At 55.6% G+C, this 16,495-nt stretch overlaps 8 protein-coding genes across 8 annotated transcripts; 5 read left to right on the top strand and 3 right to left on the bottom strand.

Annotated features, from left to right (window-relative positions):
• Positions 1-87: 87 nt before the first annotated feature.
• Positions 88-519, bottom strand: B0I36DRAFT_360881 (uncharacterized protein; the record flags this gene model as incomplete). The annotated part of the gene is made up of 3 exons (XM_046158401.1): positions 88-133; positions 195-325; positions 472-519. The coding sequence occupies 3 exons, from the start codon at positions 517-519 to the stop codon at positions 88-90; spliced, it is 225 nt and encodes a 74-aa protein (XP_046015623.1).
• Positions 520-1,098: 579 nt separating this feature from the next.
• On the top strand, positions 1,099-1,998 carry B0I36DRAFT_347287 (mitochondrial 18 KDa protein-domain-containing protein; the record flags this gene model as incomplete). Its single annotated transcript, XM_046156554.1, has 1 exon — positions 1,099-1,998. One exon carries the CDS (start codon positions 1,099-1,101, stop codon positions 1,996-1,998), a length of 900 nt encoding a protein of 299 aa, XP_046015622.1.
• Positions 1,999-2,290: 292 nt separating this feature from the next.
• Positions 2,291-4,041, top strand: B0I36DRAFT_93734 (D-lactonohydrolase-like protein-like protein). The gene is made up of 4 exons (XM_046163616.1): positions 2,291-2,622; positions 2,682-2,725; positions 2,777-3,819; positions 3,878-4,041. The coding sequence occupies exons 1-4, from the start codon at positions 2,572-2,574 to the stop codon at positions 3,985-3,987; spliced, it is 1,248 nt and encodes a 415-aa protein (XP_046015621.1). The 5' UTR covers positions 2,291-2,571; the 3' UTR covers positions 3,988-4,041.
• Positions 4,042-4,338: 297 nt separating this feature from the next.
• On the top strand, positions 4,339-8,601 carry B0I36DRAFT_318536 (mono-functional DNA-alkylating methyl methanesulfonate N-term-domain-containing protein). Its single transcript, XM_046153304.1, has 3 exons — positions 4,339-4,638; positions 4,726-7,777; positions 7,841-8,601. The coding sequence occupies exons 1-3, from the start codon at positions 4,544-4,546 to the stop codon at positions 8,156-8,158; spliced, it is 3,465 nt and encodes a 1,154-aa protein (XP_046015620.1). The 5' UTR covers positions 4,339-4,543; the 3' UTR covers positions 8,159-8,601.
• B0I36DRAFT_93714 (cytochrome b-c1 complex subunit Rieske) lies at positions 8,373-9,902 on the top strand. The gene is made up of 3 exons (XM_046163615.1): positions 8,373-9,020; positions 9,295-9,534; positions 9,638-9,902. The coding sequence occupies exons 1-3, from the start codon at positions 8,744-8,746 to the stop codon at positions 9,817-9,819; spliced, it is 699 nt and encodes a 232-aa protein (XP_046015619.1). The 5' UTR covers positions 8,373-8,743; the 3' UTR covers positions 9,820-9,902.
• A 1,055-nt stretch (positions 9,903-10,957) lies between these two features.
• B0I36DRAFT_347284 (uncharacterized protein) lies at positions 10,958-11,281 on the bottom strand (the record flags this gene model as incomplete). Its single annotated transcript, XM_046156553.1, has 1 exon — positions 10,958-11,281. One exon carries the CDS (start codon positions 11,279-11,281, stop codon positions 10,958-10,960), a length of 324 nt encoding a protein of 107 aa, XP_046015618.1.
• Positions 11,282-11,795: 514 nt separating this feature from the next.
• Positions 11,796-13,468, top strand: B0I36DRAFT_93663 (uncharacterized protein). Its single transcript, XM_046163614.1, has 3 exons — positions 11,796-12,002; positions 12,076-12,314; positions 12,380-13,468. Exons 1-3 carry the CDS (start codon positions 11,882-11,884, stop codon positions 13,184-13,186), a joined length of 1,167 nt encoding a protein of 388 aa, XP_046015617.1. The 5' UTR covers positions 11,796-11,881; the 3' UTR covers positions 13,187-13,468.
• B0I36DRAFT_264686 (uncharacterized protein) lies at positions 13,372-15,818 on the bottom strand. The gene is made up of 3 exons (XM_046151188.1): positions 15,685-15,818; positions 15,066-15,612; positions 13,372-14,996 (listed from the first exon to the last, which is right to left on the bottom strand). The coding sequence occupies exons 2-3, from the start codon at positions 15,509-15,511 to the stop codon at positions 13,751-13,753; spliced, it is 1,692 nt and encodes a 563-aa protein (XP_046015616.1). The 5' UTR covers positions 15,512-15,612; positions 15,685-15,818; the 3' UTR covers positions 13,372-13,750.
• Positions 15,819-16,495: the final 677 nt, after the last annotated feature.

The raw sequence follows: 16,495 nt of genomic DNA, 5'->3' as shown, positions 1-16,495 counted from the left end.
AGAGCTCGACAGCTTTCTAATGGTACAGTTTTCGCTCGCCGTCTGGACACATTACAGCAGCGCCATTTTCTCCAATATGCCACATATTTAGTGCTTCTTCTTCTCGTCCTCATCGGCCTGCTTCAGGAATTTCCTGTGGTAGAATTTGGGTTAGCATGGTGCCCACCACCTCGGAAGAATTCGGCATCGCGTACTGGATGAAGTCGGACTCGTCCGAGCTGGAGGCGTTGATCGGGGGAGTCTGCTGGGCGAGGGGCTTCTTGGAAGGGCCGCTGAAGGCAGCATACGAGCCACCGAAAAGGGCGGCAAGGACACCCATAGCGAGCTGTTGGAGGCAGAGTCAGTTTGTCTGTCTAGTCTGTAGGTACTTCGAGTCCGAGAGCGCGCGCCGCAGTGGCCGTGTCGGATGGCTTCGATGTCTGATGGTGGAACGCTGGCAGCGCGCAATGCTCGAGGAGGGGGGCGACGCACGTAGTGGGAGCCGACTTGGCGTCCGGCGATGGTGTACATCTGAACCATGATGGCGGTATTGACTGGAACGACTGGGTCGGGTTCGTGTGAGGGTCGCTGTGGTTGTCGTGAAGGGGGTGTATCAAAGTGGCAGCACGGTCGAAATAGTGCTCAATTGAAAGCTTGCCCGTAGGCCCGACTGAGAATTCCCGATTGGCGCCGTTCCGGGCGTGGGAAGAGCCTGCGATGATTGGCTCGCTGTGGACCCACCTCGAAGCGGCACTTCGGGCTGCTGCAAACCACGCCTTCAAACAACACATCTGCTCATGGTGTTGGGTCCATGCATCAAAACAGCATGTTGCATCTAGCGGATCTCGCCCCGGAACTGCCCGCGGATCCGCACCACGAGCGCGCCGCAGACGAGACTCGCCCTAAGCTCAAGCTGCCTCGGGACGCTGCAGCCTGTCTACGTCACTTGCGGCTAGGCCTTCATGCCGTCAACCTCACCAAACGTCCCGCGCTATCCGTGCCCACGAGACTCGACATTTGCGTCGTTAAAGAGACACGGTTCTGCCAAGTGTCATCAAGCTTCTCCTTCCGACTTCGCTAACGACCTCCGGCAAATCCCTCGCATCTGCCACCTCAAGGATGCCTTGGTGGGGCAAGGGATCGTCCGACAAGGACAAGAAGGACGACAGCTCAAAGTCAAGCACGGCACCTGCGCCGCCCACCGCGCCTGTCAACCCCAAGAATGACGCGACAGACTACGACCCGAATGCCCTGCCGGCCAGGCGCAGACTGCCCAAGGGCATGCAGAGCATCGTCGACAAGGCCGATCGCGAAGAGAGCTTCTACGACGAGCTTGTAGAGGGCTACGTCCCCGACAGTACCGAGTCCAACGTCCGCTATGCTGCTTACACCAACCGCCTGCGCACGATCATGCTTTCGGCCCACCGATATGTCGCCTACACCAGTGATATCGGAGAGTCCTTCCGTCCTGTAGCGCACCCTTGGCTGGTCCGCAGTGCCTACGGTATCTCATGGGCCTACATCCTGGGCGATGTGAGCTACGAGGGATACAAGGCTTACTGGCAGAATCAGAGGGCCCGCAATCCTCAGCTGGTGCTCTCCGAAAAGGCACAGAAGGCCACCGGTCTCTACGAGACCAGCAGTGCACTTGTTAAGCCTGCAGAGGTGCCCCCACTGGAGGACTGGAGGACTGTCATGGTTCAGCGTGCTGTATTCCAAAGCATCGCCAGTATGGGTCTCCCGGCTTTCACTATCCACAGCGTTGTGAAATACTCGGGTCGGGCGATGAAGGATGTCAAGAACAAGACACTGCGGACCTGGACACCAATCGGTCTTGGCCTTGCGGTGGTGCCACTGCTTCCCAAAATGTTCGACCAGCCCGTGGAGACTGCCGTTGAGTGGCTGTTCCACAAAGCTTTTGCCATGTACGGTGGTCGCGAATACGTCGGCGATGCACCGACGACAGGCAGAGAAGCAGCGCTGCACCAGAGACCCTCCGGCAAGGAGAAGGAGCTCTGATCGTTTTCGTACCAACCAACCAGTAATTGGACGGCTTGTTCTGTCTATGTGTATTGATATCACGGGGTTTACATGGCGTTACTCGACTCAATTCAAGGTGCAATCTTGCTAGCACGTCATCATATCATTATCTCGTTATCTTCCGGCCCAGAAAGATATGCCAACAACTGCCTCTTTTCTCAATGTCGTGAAATAATCACCAAGTTCAAAGTCCAAGGTGCATATATGTGCATATTTCATGTGGTATTTCATGTGATGTTTGACTTGGGAACAACACGTTGAGAACGCGATTGCTCCCGGGCAATCACGGTATTAGTCTCTCAGTGGCTGTGCACCTGCGTTATCGGCCTCTGGGATCACGCCCGCATTGTATGGGGATCCCCATACCTTTCTGACTATCAGGGGTCGAAGCCGCAACAACGCCGCTCCTGCATTCTGCTCACTCGAAAGCAGCAAGACATTAAGAATTTCCCACGGCTCAACCACGCATGCTCAAGGATTCTCTGGTCGCTTTAATAGATTCCGATTAGGCAAGTGGGCAACGGCATAGGGGCGTCTCGGATTTCTGGAACAATGGCCACGGTGACGAATTCAAAAATCCGGGCAGACTTGCTGCAAGTCGAGGTCTCTGGCCATCCCAGAACTTCAGAACTACAGTTCAACCAAGCTGATCGGCTGTGAAGGTATCAAATAATTCTGCGAGATCCGCGCCCGCCGCAAACCCAACGTAAGCTGTCGCAATCTGGCACTTTTAAGAACACTGCATCTCACAACACAGACCCCATGACTCCAGAGCTTTTCCCGCAGGACACCTCGGCCTGCGGCAGTACCAACCCGCTTTCTCCAGAATCATCGGCGAGAAGCCTACACAGTCCCTCCTCTTCTCAACCGCAGATACGTCGCGCATCCGTTTCTTCCACGGCGGTTGTGTTTACGTGCACGAGCGAGATGAGATCTACACGATGTCCGACCTGCTGCCCACAGCCAACTCGTCGCTGTTGCCCTCGATCGTGATGTCCAGAATCTCAGTCAAGGTGCGCGGCGTCGAAGCCGAGGGAGATCGTCATCCAGACGCCGAGGCGAGACCACACGTCCTCTCGGCGGAGTGGGCCAAGCTGCGGCCGCCTGCGAATATGCCCATGCCTGCCGGCGCCTGCGCGCAGACTGACGGCATCCTGTTCTGCTCGCAGGGGAATCTGACGCCCGGGACCGGCGGAGTCTATTATATGCCCCTGGGCAGACAGCCCGTGGCTGTGGTCACAAATTTCGCCGGCAGGCCGTTCAACTCGCTACAGGGTATCACGTGCGACAAGGGCTCCGGTTTGTGGTTTACGGACTCTGACCGTGGCCATCTGCACGGAATCCGACCCAAGCCCGAGCTGCGGAGTCAGGTGTACCGGTATGACACTGCTACAGGCGACCTCCGTGTTGTGGCCGACGGGCTAGGTCGCCCCTCTGCGCTTGTGCTGAGCCCAGATGGGCAGACAATGTACATCACGGACGTGGAGTCGCAAGGAATGGATGGGACATTTGACCAGGCATTGTACGTGATCCGATGTCGCCGCCAAATGCATTCTGAATATGTACTAACGGGATATCTGGTCTCTTTCACATACAGAGCCGCGACAATATATGCGTACGATGTGGTACAACGATCTGGCGGGGTCTTTTTGGCCAACAAGCGAGTTTTCGCATATGCCGCAAAAGGCGTGCCATCGGCCGTGGCTTGCGACTCGGTCGGCAACGTCTATGCAGCGTGTGGCGACGGCGTAGAAGTATGGAGCGCCGGCGGCTTGGCTCTTGGGCTACTCATGGTTCCAGGTACGAAATCACTCGCGGTGCCTCTTCATCACGGGACTGACCAACGTGCTGTGAACAGGTGGATGCTCCGGTATATGTTTTGGACGGGACAATGAACTGTTTGTTTGCACCGGACAGGCTCTGTGGCGAGTACAGCTCAACAATATCAAGGGGGAAGGAGAAGGATAAGGGTCGTGTGTGGACAATGACGCCGGGCCAGCAGATAGCAACGTGGGTACCAGCATGAGCCTGAAGGTCCGTAGAAATCTGAAAATTGAAGCGTGACCCAAAGTCGACTTACTCGTGTTGCGGTGAGGTGCTTGAAGGTGGAAGAGTCCCAAAGCTCGCAGGGGCACAAGCAGCTGGGATCCACTGTAGCTCCCGCCCGCCCTGAGAAGTCTCGGCGTGCCTCTAGGGAGCTTGAGTGGGGCGCTTCAGAAGCCGGGCCGGGGAGAGCTGTTTGCCCCTCCACTCGTCGTTGAGCTCATCAAGGTGCAGCACCGGCGATATCCCACAGCGGTCGTGCTTATCGCCGCTCAGCGCATCATCATCACCCAATTGCTTCCAAAGCAACCTCCAATCACATTCGTTCAGCGCCGAGGCTCGGCGTCTGGTGCTCTCTTTCGCGGCGGCTCTATTGCGTCTCACTTCCTGTGCAGGACGACTCTCATCACACATACACACCCGAGCCGCCTTCTCCATGACTACCGAGGGTCTTGGCCGAGCCATGCCCCGTTCTTGAAACATGGCATACATAGCTCCCATTCATCGCCCCAACAGCGTGCGTTATGCTCTCCGCATCAAGCTGTACCCCGATGAGGATGAGTGCCTTGTGATAGCGTACGTTTCTACCGTCTCCAGATCGCACGTGTCATCCGCAAAGGTGTAGCCGTTGCCATGAAAGCACGTATACTGACACTTGAGCAGCAAGACGAACCGTCTCGAGATCTGGAAGAGCACCGAAGAGGGCACCATAGTCTTTGCGGATAGCAAACAGGTCAACGGAACAATATGCTTCATACAGAAACTCAACCCGCGCGACGAGGAGACGAACTTGCTCCTCGTCGGCACCGACCGGTTCCACTACTTCACTGTCGGCTGGGACTCGGCGCTATCCCGGCTCACCACGATACAGTCGTTTTTCGATAAGGAAGAGAAGCACATGCGTGATGCCCAGAGCCAGGACAAGTGCATAGTTGACCCCACAGGACAGTTCATGGTGATGCTGCTATGGGAGGGCGTGCTCAACGTGCTCAGGCTGTACAAGACCAGAACCAAGCGCCTTGAACTGGACTGGAGGGAGACGGCACGCATCTCAGAGCTCTTCATTCGCTCAGCGACGTTTTTGCACTCAGAGACCGGCCATCCCCAGATCGCTTTTCTCTACCAGACGCGTACCGACATTCCAGACGCCCATATTGTCATCTATAAGCTCTTCAAGGACGACAAGAACACCGAGGCGTCCCGGTTCGAGCAGCGTGATAGAGAGGACTTCTTTGAGGTCGCAGACCCCGGAGCCGCCATTCTGATTCCCGTCGGCAAGGGCGAAGAAGATCAGAAACGATATGGCACGCGGAACCCGCTGCATGCCCAGGCGCAACTCGGCGGGTTCATTGTGGTGTGCGAGACTCGTCTAGTCTACTACGACCATGCTGCGAAGAAGAAGATCCAATTCCCTCTAAAGGAGTCCTCTATATTCGTCGCGTGGGCCGAGTACGACGTTTCTCACTATTTCGTTGGCGACGACTACGGCAATCTTTGGCTTTTGGAAATACTTCTCGACGGTGCTGTAGTGACGGGTATAGAAATGGCCAAGCTTGGCGTGACATCCCGCGCCAGTACACTGGTCACTCTCGGGAACAATCTTCTCTTCGTCGGCTCTCATTATGGAGATTCCCAAGTCTTCCTGGTTGACATCGAGGCGAAGTCGCTACAACTGACCCAGACACTTGCAAACATCGCACCTATTCTCGACCTGAGCATAATGGACCTCGGCAACAGGGAGGGCGACGGCCAGACCACCAATGAGTACTCTTCAGGACAAGCAAGGATAGTTACAGGCAGCGGTGCGCACAAAGATGGAAGTCTGCGAAGTGTCCGCAGTGGCGTTGGACTAGAGGATATAGGCATCCTCGGCGAGATGGAGAACATTCGTGGAGTCTATGCACTCAAGTCCCACGGTTCCGGGAAGGATGACACCTTGGTGGTCTCGTTCCTCACGGAGACACGAGTCTTTTCATTTGATGCCGACGGGGACGTTGAGGAGCTCGGTGATTTCAAAGGTCTGACGCTTGATGCGGAAACACTCTTGGCCCGAAATCTGCCTGGCGGACTAATGCTGCAGGTGACTTCTCAAGGTGCATACCTCCTTAATCTGGAGGGTGGCATGGTTGAAGCAACGTGGAAGCCCTCGGAGGGTAGCATTACAAGTGTATCCGCCAACAACGAACGGATCCTCTTGTCCGTCGACGGCGGATTACTGCAAGCCCTGCGAGTTCAAGGTCTTACTCCGGGCGAGTCAAGCAACATGGGCAAGAAGGACCAAGTTGCCTGCATTCACCTTCCTGAACAATATCCGAACATCGGCGTGGTCGGCTTCTGGTCTTCGGGGAGCATTTCCATTGTCGACATCGCAACTCTACAACCTTTGCAGAGTGAGTCTCTGCGACGGAAAGACGATAACGCGTCGGTCCCCAGAGATATTGTTCTGGCGCAAATCCTCCCTCCTCAATCAGCCGGACCGACCTTGTTCGTTTCTATGGAAGATGGTTTTGTTTTCAGCTTCAACGTATCAACCGAAGATTTCCAACTCTCAGGTCGTAAGAGCATTGTGCTTGGCACCCGCCACGCGCGACTCCAGACACTCTCTCGAGAAGAGGGCATTTACAACATCTTCTCCATCAGCGAGCATCCAAGCTTGATATATGGTGCTGAGGGCAGAATTGTATTTTCTGCAGTGGAAGACACTTCTGCCACGTGTGTTTGTCAATTCGACAGCGAGGCATTCCCAGATTCCTTGGTTGTGGCGACAGACAAAGAGCTTAAGATCTCTGTGATCGACTCGGAACGTCGGACGCATGTCACCCCATTGGCCATGGGCGAGACGGTGCGACGCATAGCGTACTCAAGGAGTGAGCGAGTTTTCGGACTTGGCTGCATCAGACGAGAAATCGTGGACAATGAGGAAGTCGTGAGCAGTTCTTTTAAACTCGTCGACGAGGTCTCCTTTCAGAGCTTGGGCCAGGAGTTCAAGCTCGGAATCACTCCAGCTGTGGAGATGATAGAGGCTGTCATTCGCGCAGAGTTGCCTGATTCCTATGGGCATCTTGTGGAGCGCTTCATTGTTGGCACGAGTTTCGTGGAGGACGAGCAAACAAGCAATGCGTCGCGTGACGAGATTCGTGGCCGCCTGCTGGTTCTTGGCATCGACAGTGAGCGGAGACCTTATATTGTTGCCAAGAAGAACCTCAAGGGCGCATGTCGGGTACTCGACGTCATGGAAGACAAGATCGTCGCATCTCTGGCGAAGACGGTGATTGTTTATTCATATAACGAGACTTCGACTACGACAGCCGAGCTGTCCAAGCTGGCGACCTACCGACCCGTGACCTACCCAGTTGACATGGTCGTCGAGGGGCACACCATAGCCGTGGGAGACTTGATGAAGTCTATGGTGCTGGTTGAATTCACTCCAGCGGCGGAGGGCAAGCCTGCGAAGCTGACCGAGGTCGCGAGACACTACCAAGCTGCTTGGTCGACTGCGGTGTGCCATATTGAGGATCAGACTTGGCTTGAAGCGGAGAGTGCAGGAAACCTCATGGTCCTGAAGAAAAATGAGGGAGGAGTCACCGTTGAAGATCGGCACCGACTACAACTCATTGGCGAACTGAATTTGGGCGAGATGGTGAACAAGATCCGCAAGATCACGGTCGATGCACGTGCAAATGCCATTGTGGTTCCAAAGGCATTCCTCGGAACGGTAAGTGCAGATCTCCGGAATTGAACACTCAGGTCTATCTACTGATAATGACATCTGCAACAGGTCGAGGGCGGTGTGTACATGTTTGGCACCATCTCGGATAATTACCAGGACCTCTTGCTTCGTTTCCAAACCAACATGGCCAGCATAACGAGTAATCACGTTGTAGATTTCGAGGTTGGCAGTATTCACTTTGATGCATATCGCTCATTTAGAAATAGCGAGCGCGAAGGCGAAGCACCTTTCCGCTTCGTGGATGGAGACTTGCTCGAGAGGTTCTTGGATCTGCCGGATGAGCTGCAGGAGCAGGCTTGTGCCGGACTTGGTCCTTCTGTGGAGGATATGCGGACTATGGTCGAAGACCTCAAGCAATTACATTGAGACCTTGCACAAATGTGCATAGCCAAGATAAGAATTTACAAGAAAAAAACATTGTTGCTTGAGATTTTCAAAATTTGCCATGAAATTTGTGTTAAGATGGTTGTGCACGGATGTCTATTCAGAGGTGCGAACCAAGAAACGAAAAAATGGCGATATGTGATTCGCACGCGAATTAATTTCCGCAAGAAAAACCTACAGATAAGAATCGCATCACCATTCACGTTGCCTTTGGAGTTGATGAGATGGAAGTTCTCATGATGCTAAACTTGACATGCTGAGTCAGCAGGGCATTTTAACCACGTGACTTATGCCGGGCGGACCCGGCTCGAATTGAAATTCGAGTACAGCCATTGGGCCGGACAGCTGGGCCCGCCGGATTTCTAGCAGCCTGAGGCCAGCAACCCAAAGTGGCTTGGCTCAGACCATTGCCGAATCATTCCTCTGCGTTTGCGAGCAACCAGCCCAGGGCCAGGAAAAAGACCTCACACAGCGTCGTCGTGACCTCACACCTGCCACCAGCACCTCCGCCAACGCCGCTCGTCACCTCCTCCGCCGCCGCGCTGCCACATTGCGACGATTCACACGATGGCGCCCCTCTCCATTGCCTCCCGCGCCCTCGCGCGCGGCGTCTCGAGACAGTGCACCCGCAACGTCCGCGCCATCAGCACCACCACCCAGCTCCGCGATGCCCCGGCCTCGTCCTACTCGAGCCCGTTCAAGGGCTCCCAGAAGGCCAACAACATCCCCGACTTCGGAAACTACATCAGCGCCGACTCGGCCAGCACCAACAAGGTCTTCCAGTACTTCATGGTCGGCACTCTTGGTGCCATCACCGCTGCCGGTGCCAAGTCGACCGTCCAAGGTACGTGACGGCGTGGGGGAGAGCAGGGATTCGACATTGGATTGGCCACTTGGAAGATTTCGGTCTGTCGGATGGAAGCGGGTGCCGAACGGGATATAGCTGCGTAGCTCGAGGCTGCTCTGGTTTCCATCAACATCAGCTCGACCCCGGGCTTGCGGGATGGCCATGTAGTAAACCTCCCAGCCGGATACCATAGCGCTTGGGGTTTTGGGGGGATCGTGATGCGACCAGAAGAAGTTTGAAGGGCGTCTCGCTGACTTGCCGCCTCTTACAGAGTTCCTCAAGAACATGTCTGCCTCCGCTGATGTCTTGGCCATGGCCAAGGTCGAGGTCGACCTGGCTGCCATCCCCGAGGGCAAGAACGTCATCATCAAGTGGCGTGGCAAGCCCGTCTTCATCCGCCACCGCACCGAGGGCGAGATCGAGGAGGCCAACAAGGTCAATGTCGCGTCCCTCCGTGATCCCCAGGCCGACGAGGACCGTGTCCAGAAGCCCGAGTGGCTTGTTATGTTGGGTACGTTACCACCATCACCGCCAGATATGCCTAATTATAAGCCAGGATAGTGCTGGCGGATATTCGACGAGGAAAGTACATTGGGCTAACGGGGGTTCTGCAGGTGTCTGCACACATCTTGGTTGTGTCCCCATTGGCGAGGCTGGCGACTTTGGCGGCTGGTTCTGCCCGTGCCACGGCTCTCACTACGATATCTCTGGCCGTATAAGGAAAGGACCTGCTCCTCTCAACCTCGAGATTCCCACCTACGACTTCCCCGAGGAGGACAAGCTTGTCATCGGTTAAGCGATATGCGACGCGCGACTATGTACAATTATGACTAGACGAGTGTGGCGTACCGCTGGGGTTGTCATTTCGTCCCGCTTTCCGGTGCGAAACGACAGCGGTGAAAAGAAGTAAACAGCAGCAGTACTGGAACCGTGGAAGAGGAAATCCTACTAGACATCTAACATTAGCTGGCATTTGGCATGCCGCCTTGTACAAAACACCATGTCAAACACCGGACCTCAAAAGACATTTCATTAATTCGACGACTGCTCTGAATCTTCATTGATGACGGCTCATGGGGAATTCGAACGCTTACAAGGCCGAGCTCTAGGATCGAGAGGTCATTATTTGCGTGATTATGCATTCTTGAGAAGTTGATGATTGTGCGACGCCATCCGAACAGCATCTATTTATGGTCACCATAGCTTACGTCACTGACTCTGCCAAGAACGGCTGCTGTTCATCCCGTTGATCGACGTAGACCTTACTGGATGAGCATGCTTTCTGGGCGGGCCGCAACCACATGAGACGGAGAGATGCCCGGAAGGGTTCTGGCATTGTTGACTGCCGACTCGAGCCAAGGGAAATGGTGAATCCATTGTGACGTCTCCATCATGCGTATGCTCAGCGCTACGTATATCAGATGATTGAACAGCAATTTCACTTGTCGTTTATGGAGAGAAAGCTTGACGTTCAGGTACCTACCGCCACGAATGCGGAGGTTGTTGCATTCATCCCATGCCTTTGAAACGTACGGGCTGTCGAGATCGAGCAGTTTGCTGGATCTTGCGATCCTGGGCAACGGCTTAGAAACTGTTGGAGTCGCAGCCAGCCCCTGGCCAGGGTGAGGTGGGAGGAACCACATTGCCCTGAACAGGGGACCCCTGATTGCTTCAGCTCAAGGGGAGTAAGATGACACAGTCCAGGTTCGGCTCAGGTCTCAAGTCAGCTAAACATTCATCAGCATGGCAACCTTGCAGATCGACCGACACCACGGTAAACGCCCTCAGGTGGAATGTACTGCCTAAGCTCGACGTGGTCCACATTTCGTGCAAGGCATGTTTGCCGGAATTTGTAGAGCACAAAACACATGTTGCGGTTCCACCCTCAGATCTTACCTGTCATTACCAACTTCAAAGCAACATAGTTTCCCGCTTCATGTGCACTCACGAGTCAAGATATTTGGGGCGAGTGTGTCAATGTCCCTGAGGAGATCTTCCGTTGGCGCAGAACTTGCAGCCACTTGTCTGCCGCGCAGGTGAACAACACGACCCCAGGCGGTCGGAAACACAACCGAGAGATGAGACAGAGCCCCTGGGGGTGACTTCTCCACAATGCGGTTTTGAGCCTCACCTGTCGCCCGCCCCGTCACTTTGCGAGGCCTGGCATTGCGGATCCAGGCCGCTTGCCGCTCGGCTTGAACAAGACCCGGCCATGCCCAGAGAACATGAGACCCAGGGCAGAATCTGGCCAGGCCCATGTTTGTACGCAAATGGATACCACGTCGTTCCATCATGAGCTCAGAGGTCCCCAGCAAAGCCCCTGCAGGCCGCGCAACCTTAACCGCGGACTACAAGCATCAGGGCTTTCAGACGATGATGGGTCATGCTCCCAAACCCCCTTTCAGGCCTGGGAACGGGCCTGACCTCCCACTTACATGGGCTAGGCAAGCGTGGTTCGAATGTTGAGACGAAGACCCGTGCTGCAAAATATGCTCGAAACATCGTACTGCCGCAAGGGCACGTTGTTGTGCAGGCCTGTCTAGGAAACCGAACGCCACAGCAGGCATGGCGGACCATACTGCCCGCATTTCGTATAAGACTCGAGCCCTGCCACCAGTTCTCGTTTCTGTTTTTCCCTTCCCTCCTCAGGCTGGCTTCACTTCCTTTGACAAACTTCCTTCGTTGACATTCTTTCTTCAATAGTTCTGTGAACTATCGTTAACATTTGTTTTATCGTCTTGACAAGATCTCTGGCTAGATCTGTTTTCTTCATCTCGCCCTTTTCTCTCCCAAAGAAGACACCGACAAGACACCAGGTCTACCTACCTGTTTCAAAACACCCTCATTCAACCGTCAAAATGAAGTACGAGTCTACCGCCGCTCTCTTCCTCCTGCTCGGCTTGGCCGCTGCCCGTCCCGATGTCCGGGCGGAGCCACTTGTGGCTTCCGCTAAGTTCCGGGTCAAGCGCGAGGTTCCTCGTAAGTCATTGCCCTGGTTCCGCCTTGAAAATGAGGGATCGTTATGAAGACTGACCATAGATGCCACTTACAGAGGAGCAATCGCACAAGAAGTTCTTGACCGGTGTCAAGGCTGCTCTTGACCTGAACAACGTCGACAAGGTCGTGGACCCTGTCTTTGCTCTCCTCGGCAACGCCGCTGCTGCTCAGGGTGCCGGTGCCGTCAAGGACCTCGACTGCCTGCAGCAGCGTGTCTCCGACCAGGCGTTCACCAACGCCAAGGCTGCCAACGATGTCGAGGGCATGACCAACGCCCTCGTCTTCAGAACTCTGGTATGCGCTTGTCCCTAGGATACAAACTCCGATTCCGTCGATCATCAACTTACACCAGCGTACAGGAGCGTAATACTGGCAAGGTTGGCCTGGCCTCGGTCCTCTGCACATCCGAGACTGCCAAGAACCCCGAGATCGCCGCTCTTGAGCAGCACCAGGATCCCGCGTCCGCCGGTGCCGCGGCCAAGAACAAGGAGATTGTTCTCGAGCTCGCCCGCCAGCTCAACTCCATCGGCGCCGACCCTCAGATCGCTCTCGAGAGCGGCACCTTTGCTCCCGGTGACGTCAACGACGCCACCGGTGCTGGCAACACTTGCGACGACGAGAACGACGCCATCGGCTGCATTGAGACCCAAAACCTCCGTGTCGACGATGCCACTGCCGCCGAGATTGACGCGGCTGTCGCTGGTGGCAATGCCGGTGGCAACGCTGGCAACGGCAACAACAACGGCAACAACAACAACAACGCGGGCAACGGCAATGCCAACGCCGGAAACGGCAACGCCAACGATGGATGTGTTGTTGATGGTGGAAACGCCAACGCTGGTAACGGCACTGGCAACGCGAACGCCGGCAACGGCAACGCTAACGCTGGCAACGGTAACAACAACAACACCGGTGATGCCGCGACCGGCAACGTCAACAAGTTCACCGGCACCCTCGGCGCCGCTCCCGTCCCGATCAACAAGTCCAACAGCAACCGCCCCTTTGAGGTCAACGGCTCGACCTTTATCAACCTCGGCGCCGCCGCCCAGCGCGCCTGCGACGTGCAGAAGAACCAGTGTGCCAACGCCGTCAACAGCGGCTCGCTCGACGGCAGCGTGTCCGACTGCGACGCCCAGCAGCAGCAGTGCATCCAGGCCAACGCTTAAAGCTTGACTGGATGTATATATTGCTTCTCGGCACACACGATTGAATTTCCTCTTATTCTTTGAAGCGCCTTTCGCGGGCGTCGCTGTTCCTTCTGTACGATGGGGAGCGGAGTTGGGTTGGGTACAGGAGATGTCTTATTTTCCCCGGGGAGAGATTTTAGTGGAAGAAGAAGAAAAACAGATATGCTTGTCAGAGCATAAGGGGGAGGGAGGGTTCTAGCTCTTCCCCTGCTTATACGATATCATGAATAAAAATGCTAGCCCCAAAACCTCGAATTGTGTTGCTGCTTCTGTGCCATTTGTGAACTTGACCTTTGAGTCCTGGAAGCAATCCTGTGACAAGTCTCACATGTCGTGAATATCGGCAGCTTTTTGCTGCAGCAGTATGGCAGCACAAATCGAACGCACGGCTTTGCCCAATGCATGAAAGCCTGCCATCATTCCATCATTTCTTCATTTATTGTGTTTTGTCTATAGTCAAAGGCCTCAAGCTATTTGAAGTGACGACATGCTGATGCACATTTCACACGCTGCTGCAAACCTCGCTCACAGACAGGAATGTGATTAATAACTGCGACCGAACATGACGTAGTCGTTGGCCATGCGCTTGCAGTTGGGGTTGAGACACTTGGTCTCGCCCTTGACCAGACCCTCGGGCTGCTCAAAGGGAATGCAAAGACTCTTCATGCCCATGGAGGGAGCCTTTTGGGCCTCGGGGGTGTTGGGGTCGTCGTCCCCGCGGCCGGTCGTGAGGTCCTTGATCTCGTCCTCGCACTTGCCATCGCCGCAGAAGGGGATCAGGACGACGTTCTTGGCGTCCAGAGCGGGGACGACCTTGGACCAGTCGTTGATGACCAGGCGGTGTTCCCGGAAGGCCTTCTCGGCCTTCTCGTACAGGTCCTTCTGGATGGTCTCGAGCAACTCGGGCACCTTGGTGCTGATCTCGTCCAGAGCGATAGTGCCCTTCTCGCCAGTGTCACGGCGCGCGAAGCTGACGACTCCGTTGGCCATGTCCTTGGGGCCAAACTCGAGACGGAGAGGAACACCCTTGAGCTCCCAGTCGTTGAACTTCCAGGCAGGGGTGTAGCTGTCTCTCAGATCGTCCTCAACGCGGACACCTGCAGTCTTGAGCGTCGCCTTGATCTTGGCGACTTCCTGGCTGTGCTTCTCCTTCTGCTCGGGAGTAGTGCTCTTTGTGATGCCGAGAGGGATGAGGATAGCCTGGATCTTGGCAATCCGGGGAGGAGTGACGAGGCCCTTGTCGTCACCGTGGATCATGACCATGACACCGATCACACGAGTGGAGAGACCCCAGGAGTTTTGCCAGACGTGGACATGCTTGCCCTGCTCAGTAGGGTCCTCGACAGTGATATCGAACATCTTGCTGAAGTTCTGGCCCAGGCAGTGGGAGGTGGCACCCTGGATACCACGACCGTTGGAAGGAATGTATCCCTCGACAGTGGTGGTGTAGTAGCCTCCAGCGAACTTCTCGTTCTCAGTCTTGCGACCTCTGACGACGGGGACAGCCAGTAGCTCCTCGTAGACGCCAGCGTACCACTCAAGAATCTGCAGAACCTCTTCGCCAGCGAGCTTCTCAGTGAGATGGGCAGTGTGGCCCTCCTGCCACAGGAACTCTCGGGCACGGAGGAAAGGGGTTGTTTGCTTGGCTTCCCACCGGACGACGGAGTTCCACTGGTTCAATCTGAAGGGGAGATCGCGGTGGCTACGGATCCACTTGGAGTAATACGGGTACATGACGGCCTCAGAGGTAGGACGGACAGCAACGGGGACCTCGAGATCCTTGTCACCGCTGTGCACATTGATGTCAGTATACACCCGGCTTTGATACTCGGAGAGCGATATCGGAGTGAGCACTTACGCCTTGGTCACCCAAGCAAGCTCAGGAGCAAAGCCCTCGACGTGGTCCTTCTCCTTCTCGAGCGATTTTGAGGACAAGAACATGGGGAAACTCGTCTCGTCAACTCCCAGGGTCTCGATGCGCTCTGTAAACCACTTGCGGATGACGTTCCAGATGTACATGGAGCTCGGGCGCATGATGAAAAAGCCCGAAATCTCGTTGTAGTAGTCAATCATCTCGGCCTTGAGAACGACCTCCTGGTACCATTGCGGGAAGTTGTCGGCCTTGCTCGTTGTGATGCCGATGATGTCGTCGGTCTTCTTGCCACCCACGATGGGCATGGCGGCTTGCTTGGCGGCCTTCGCAGCCTTCTCGGCTGCCCGCTTGGCCTCCTTCTCAGCCTTCTTCAGGGCGCTCTTCGAGGGCTCCTGAGGCTTGTTGTCCTCGACGGGCTTGTTGTCCTCCATCTTGACAGTGGTGGTGGTGATTTTTGGGGGAGGGTAGCAGTTGTTGTTCTGAATGCGCAGCCCAAGCGGAGCTCGAGTCGTTTGCTCGTCTCGATTCAATACTGTAAGTCGGGGCTTCTGATCAGCAATTACCCATTCAACGAGAGTGGTCAACATATAGAGGGGCCACATACCTTTGCGACAAGGTGCCTGGGCAGGATGCTGAGTCACGCCGGCAACAGAAAGACGATCGAGGCTGGTAGTCGAGCACGGCGCCGGGAGGGAGTCACAGACCAAGACAGAGGTGTGGTACAATTATTGAACCCTTGGGCGACGAGACGCGAAAAGTGGTGCCCCGCGTTGGAGGGGCAGCTTCGCCCTGGCTTCAGGTGCTGCTTGAGGGGTCCCGTCTCTTGCTCGCACTTGTCGCCAGGGGCGCCTGGCCCCGACCCGCAGCTTGGCCCGATAACTTCCCAGGGGCGCCGATAACACGCGCCGGGCGTCGCATGCACCAAGTCGAGATGATCCAGGGACTTCTCGTGCATGTACCTGAGCGCCTGCACTCTCTGTGATCCGGGCTGAGGTGTCAGCCACCAACGTCTATGAGGGTCACTCTCCTCATTGTTGGCGGTCAGTTTGAAGTCCCAATCACTGCCTGGCTTTTTAGATACATTTACTTCAGAGCTTGCAAAGTCCTAACTCTGCATGTTCCTCGTCGTGTTACTTGCATACCCCACGCTCACGTAATGGTACCTACTTGCCCCTCTGCAAGGGAATGGCCCGTGCTCCAAATTTTGGCTGCTGGCAAAAAGTTCTGGGAGGTGGTAGGCACCGCTAGCAATAGGAGGTGCCTGCCTGCTGGAGCCTCATACTTAGTGGGATGCATTTGTAAAGCTGCCCGTCAACGTCCCCCCATCCTCACGGCAGTCTGGAGAGCGATCGAATAGCACGCTCACCGCACCACCAAGCACGACCGTCGTCGATCCGTCCCCGTGCCAGCCTCGG

The sequence above is a fragment of the Microdochium trichocladiopsis genome, assembly GCF_020744255.1.
Source record: "Microdochium trichocladiopsis strain MPI-CAGE-CH-0230 chromosome Unknown B0I36scaffold_3, whole genome shotgun sequence".
Classification (NCBI taxonomy): Eukaryota; Fungi; Ascomycota; class Sordariomycetes; order Xylariales; family Microdochiaceae; genus Microdochium; species Microdochium trichocladiopsis.
This window is presented reverse-complemented; position numbering and strand designations above follow the sequence as displayed.

What these genes read in the sequence shown, in the direction of transcription:
- B0I36DRAFT_93734 (XM_046163616.1), top strand. Translation starts at nt 2,572, where the DNA reads ATGGCCACGGTGACGAATTCAAAAATCCGGGCAGACTTGCTGCAAGTC. An exon ending in GCGCCCGCCGCAAACCCAAC is followed by an intron (nt 2,726 to 2,776) that starts GTAAGCTGTCGC and finishes CTCACAACACAG; the next exon opens with ACCCCATGACTCCAGAGCTT. An exon ending in TGGGCTACTCATGGTTCCAG is followed by an intron (nt 3,820 to 3,877) that starts GTACGAAATCAC and finishes TGCTGTGAACAG; the next exon opens with GTGGATGCTCCGGTATATGT.
- B0I36DRAFT_318536 (XM_046153304.1), top strand. Translation starts at nt 4,544, where the DNA reads ATGGCATACATAGCTCCCATTCATCGCCCCAACAGCGTGCGTTATGCT. An exon ending in GATGAGTGCCTTGTGATAGC is followed by an intron (nt 4,639 to 4,725) that starts GTACGTTTCTAC and finishes ACACTTGAGCAG; the next exon opens with CAAGACGAACCGTCTCGAGA. An exon ending in CAAAGGCATTCCTCGGAACG is followed by an intron (nt 7,778 to 7,840) that starts GTAAGTGCAGAT and finishes CATCTGCAACAG; the next exon opens with GTCGAGGGCGGTGTGTACAT.
- B0I36DRAFT_93714 (XM_046163615.1), top strand. Translation starts at nt 8,744, where the DNA reads ATGGCGCCCCTCTCCATTGCCTCCCGCGCCCTCGCGCGCGGCGTCTCG. An exon ending in TGCCAAGTCGACCGTCCAAG is followed by an intron (nt 9,021 to 9,294) that starts GTACGTGACGGC and finishes CGCCTCTTACAG; the next exon opens with AGTTCCTCAAGAACATGTCT. An exon ending in CGAGTGGCTTGTTATGTTGG is followed by an intron (nt 9,535 to 9,637) that starts GTACGTTACCAC and finishes GGGGTTCTGCAG; the next exon opens with GTGTCTGCACACATCTTGGT.
- B0I36DRAFT_93663 (XM_046163614.1), top strand. Translation starts at nt 11,882, where the DNA reads ATGAAGTACGAGTCTACCGCCGCTCTCTTCCTCCTGCTCGGCTTGGCC. An exon ending in GGTCAAGCGCGAGGTTCCTC is followed by an intron (nt 12,003 to 12,075) that starts GTAAGTCATTGC and finishes TGCCACTTACAG; the next exon opens with AGGAGCAATCGCACAAGAAG. An exon ending in CCCTCGTCTTCAGAACTCTG is followed by an intron (nt 12,315 to 12,379) that starts GTATGCGCTTGT and finishes ACCAGCGTACAG; the next exon opens with GAGCGTAATACTGGCAAGGT.
- B0I36DRAFT_264686 (XM_046151188.1), bottom strand. Translation starts at nt 15,511, where the DNA reads ATGGAGGACAACAAGCCCGTCGAGGACAACAAGCCTCAGGAGCCCTCG. An exon ending in CTTGCTTGGGTGACCAAGGC is followed by an intron (nt 14,997 to 15,065) that starts GTAAGTGCTCAC and finishes CAATGTGCACAG; the next exon opens with CGGTGACAAGGATCTCGAGG.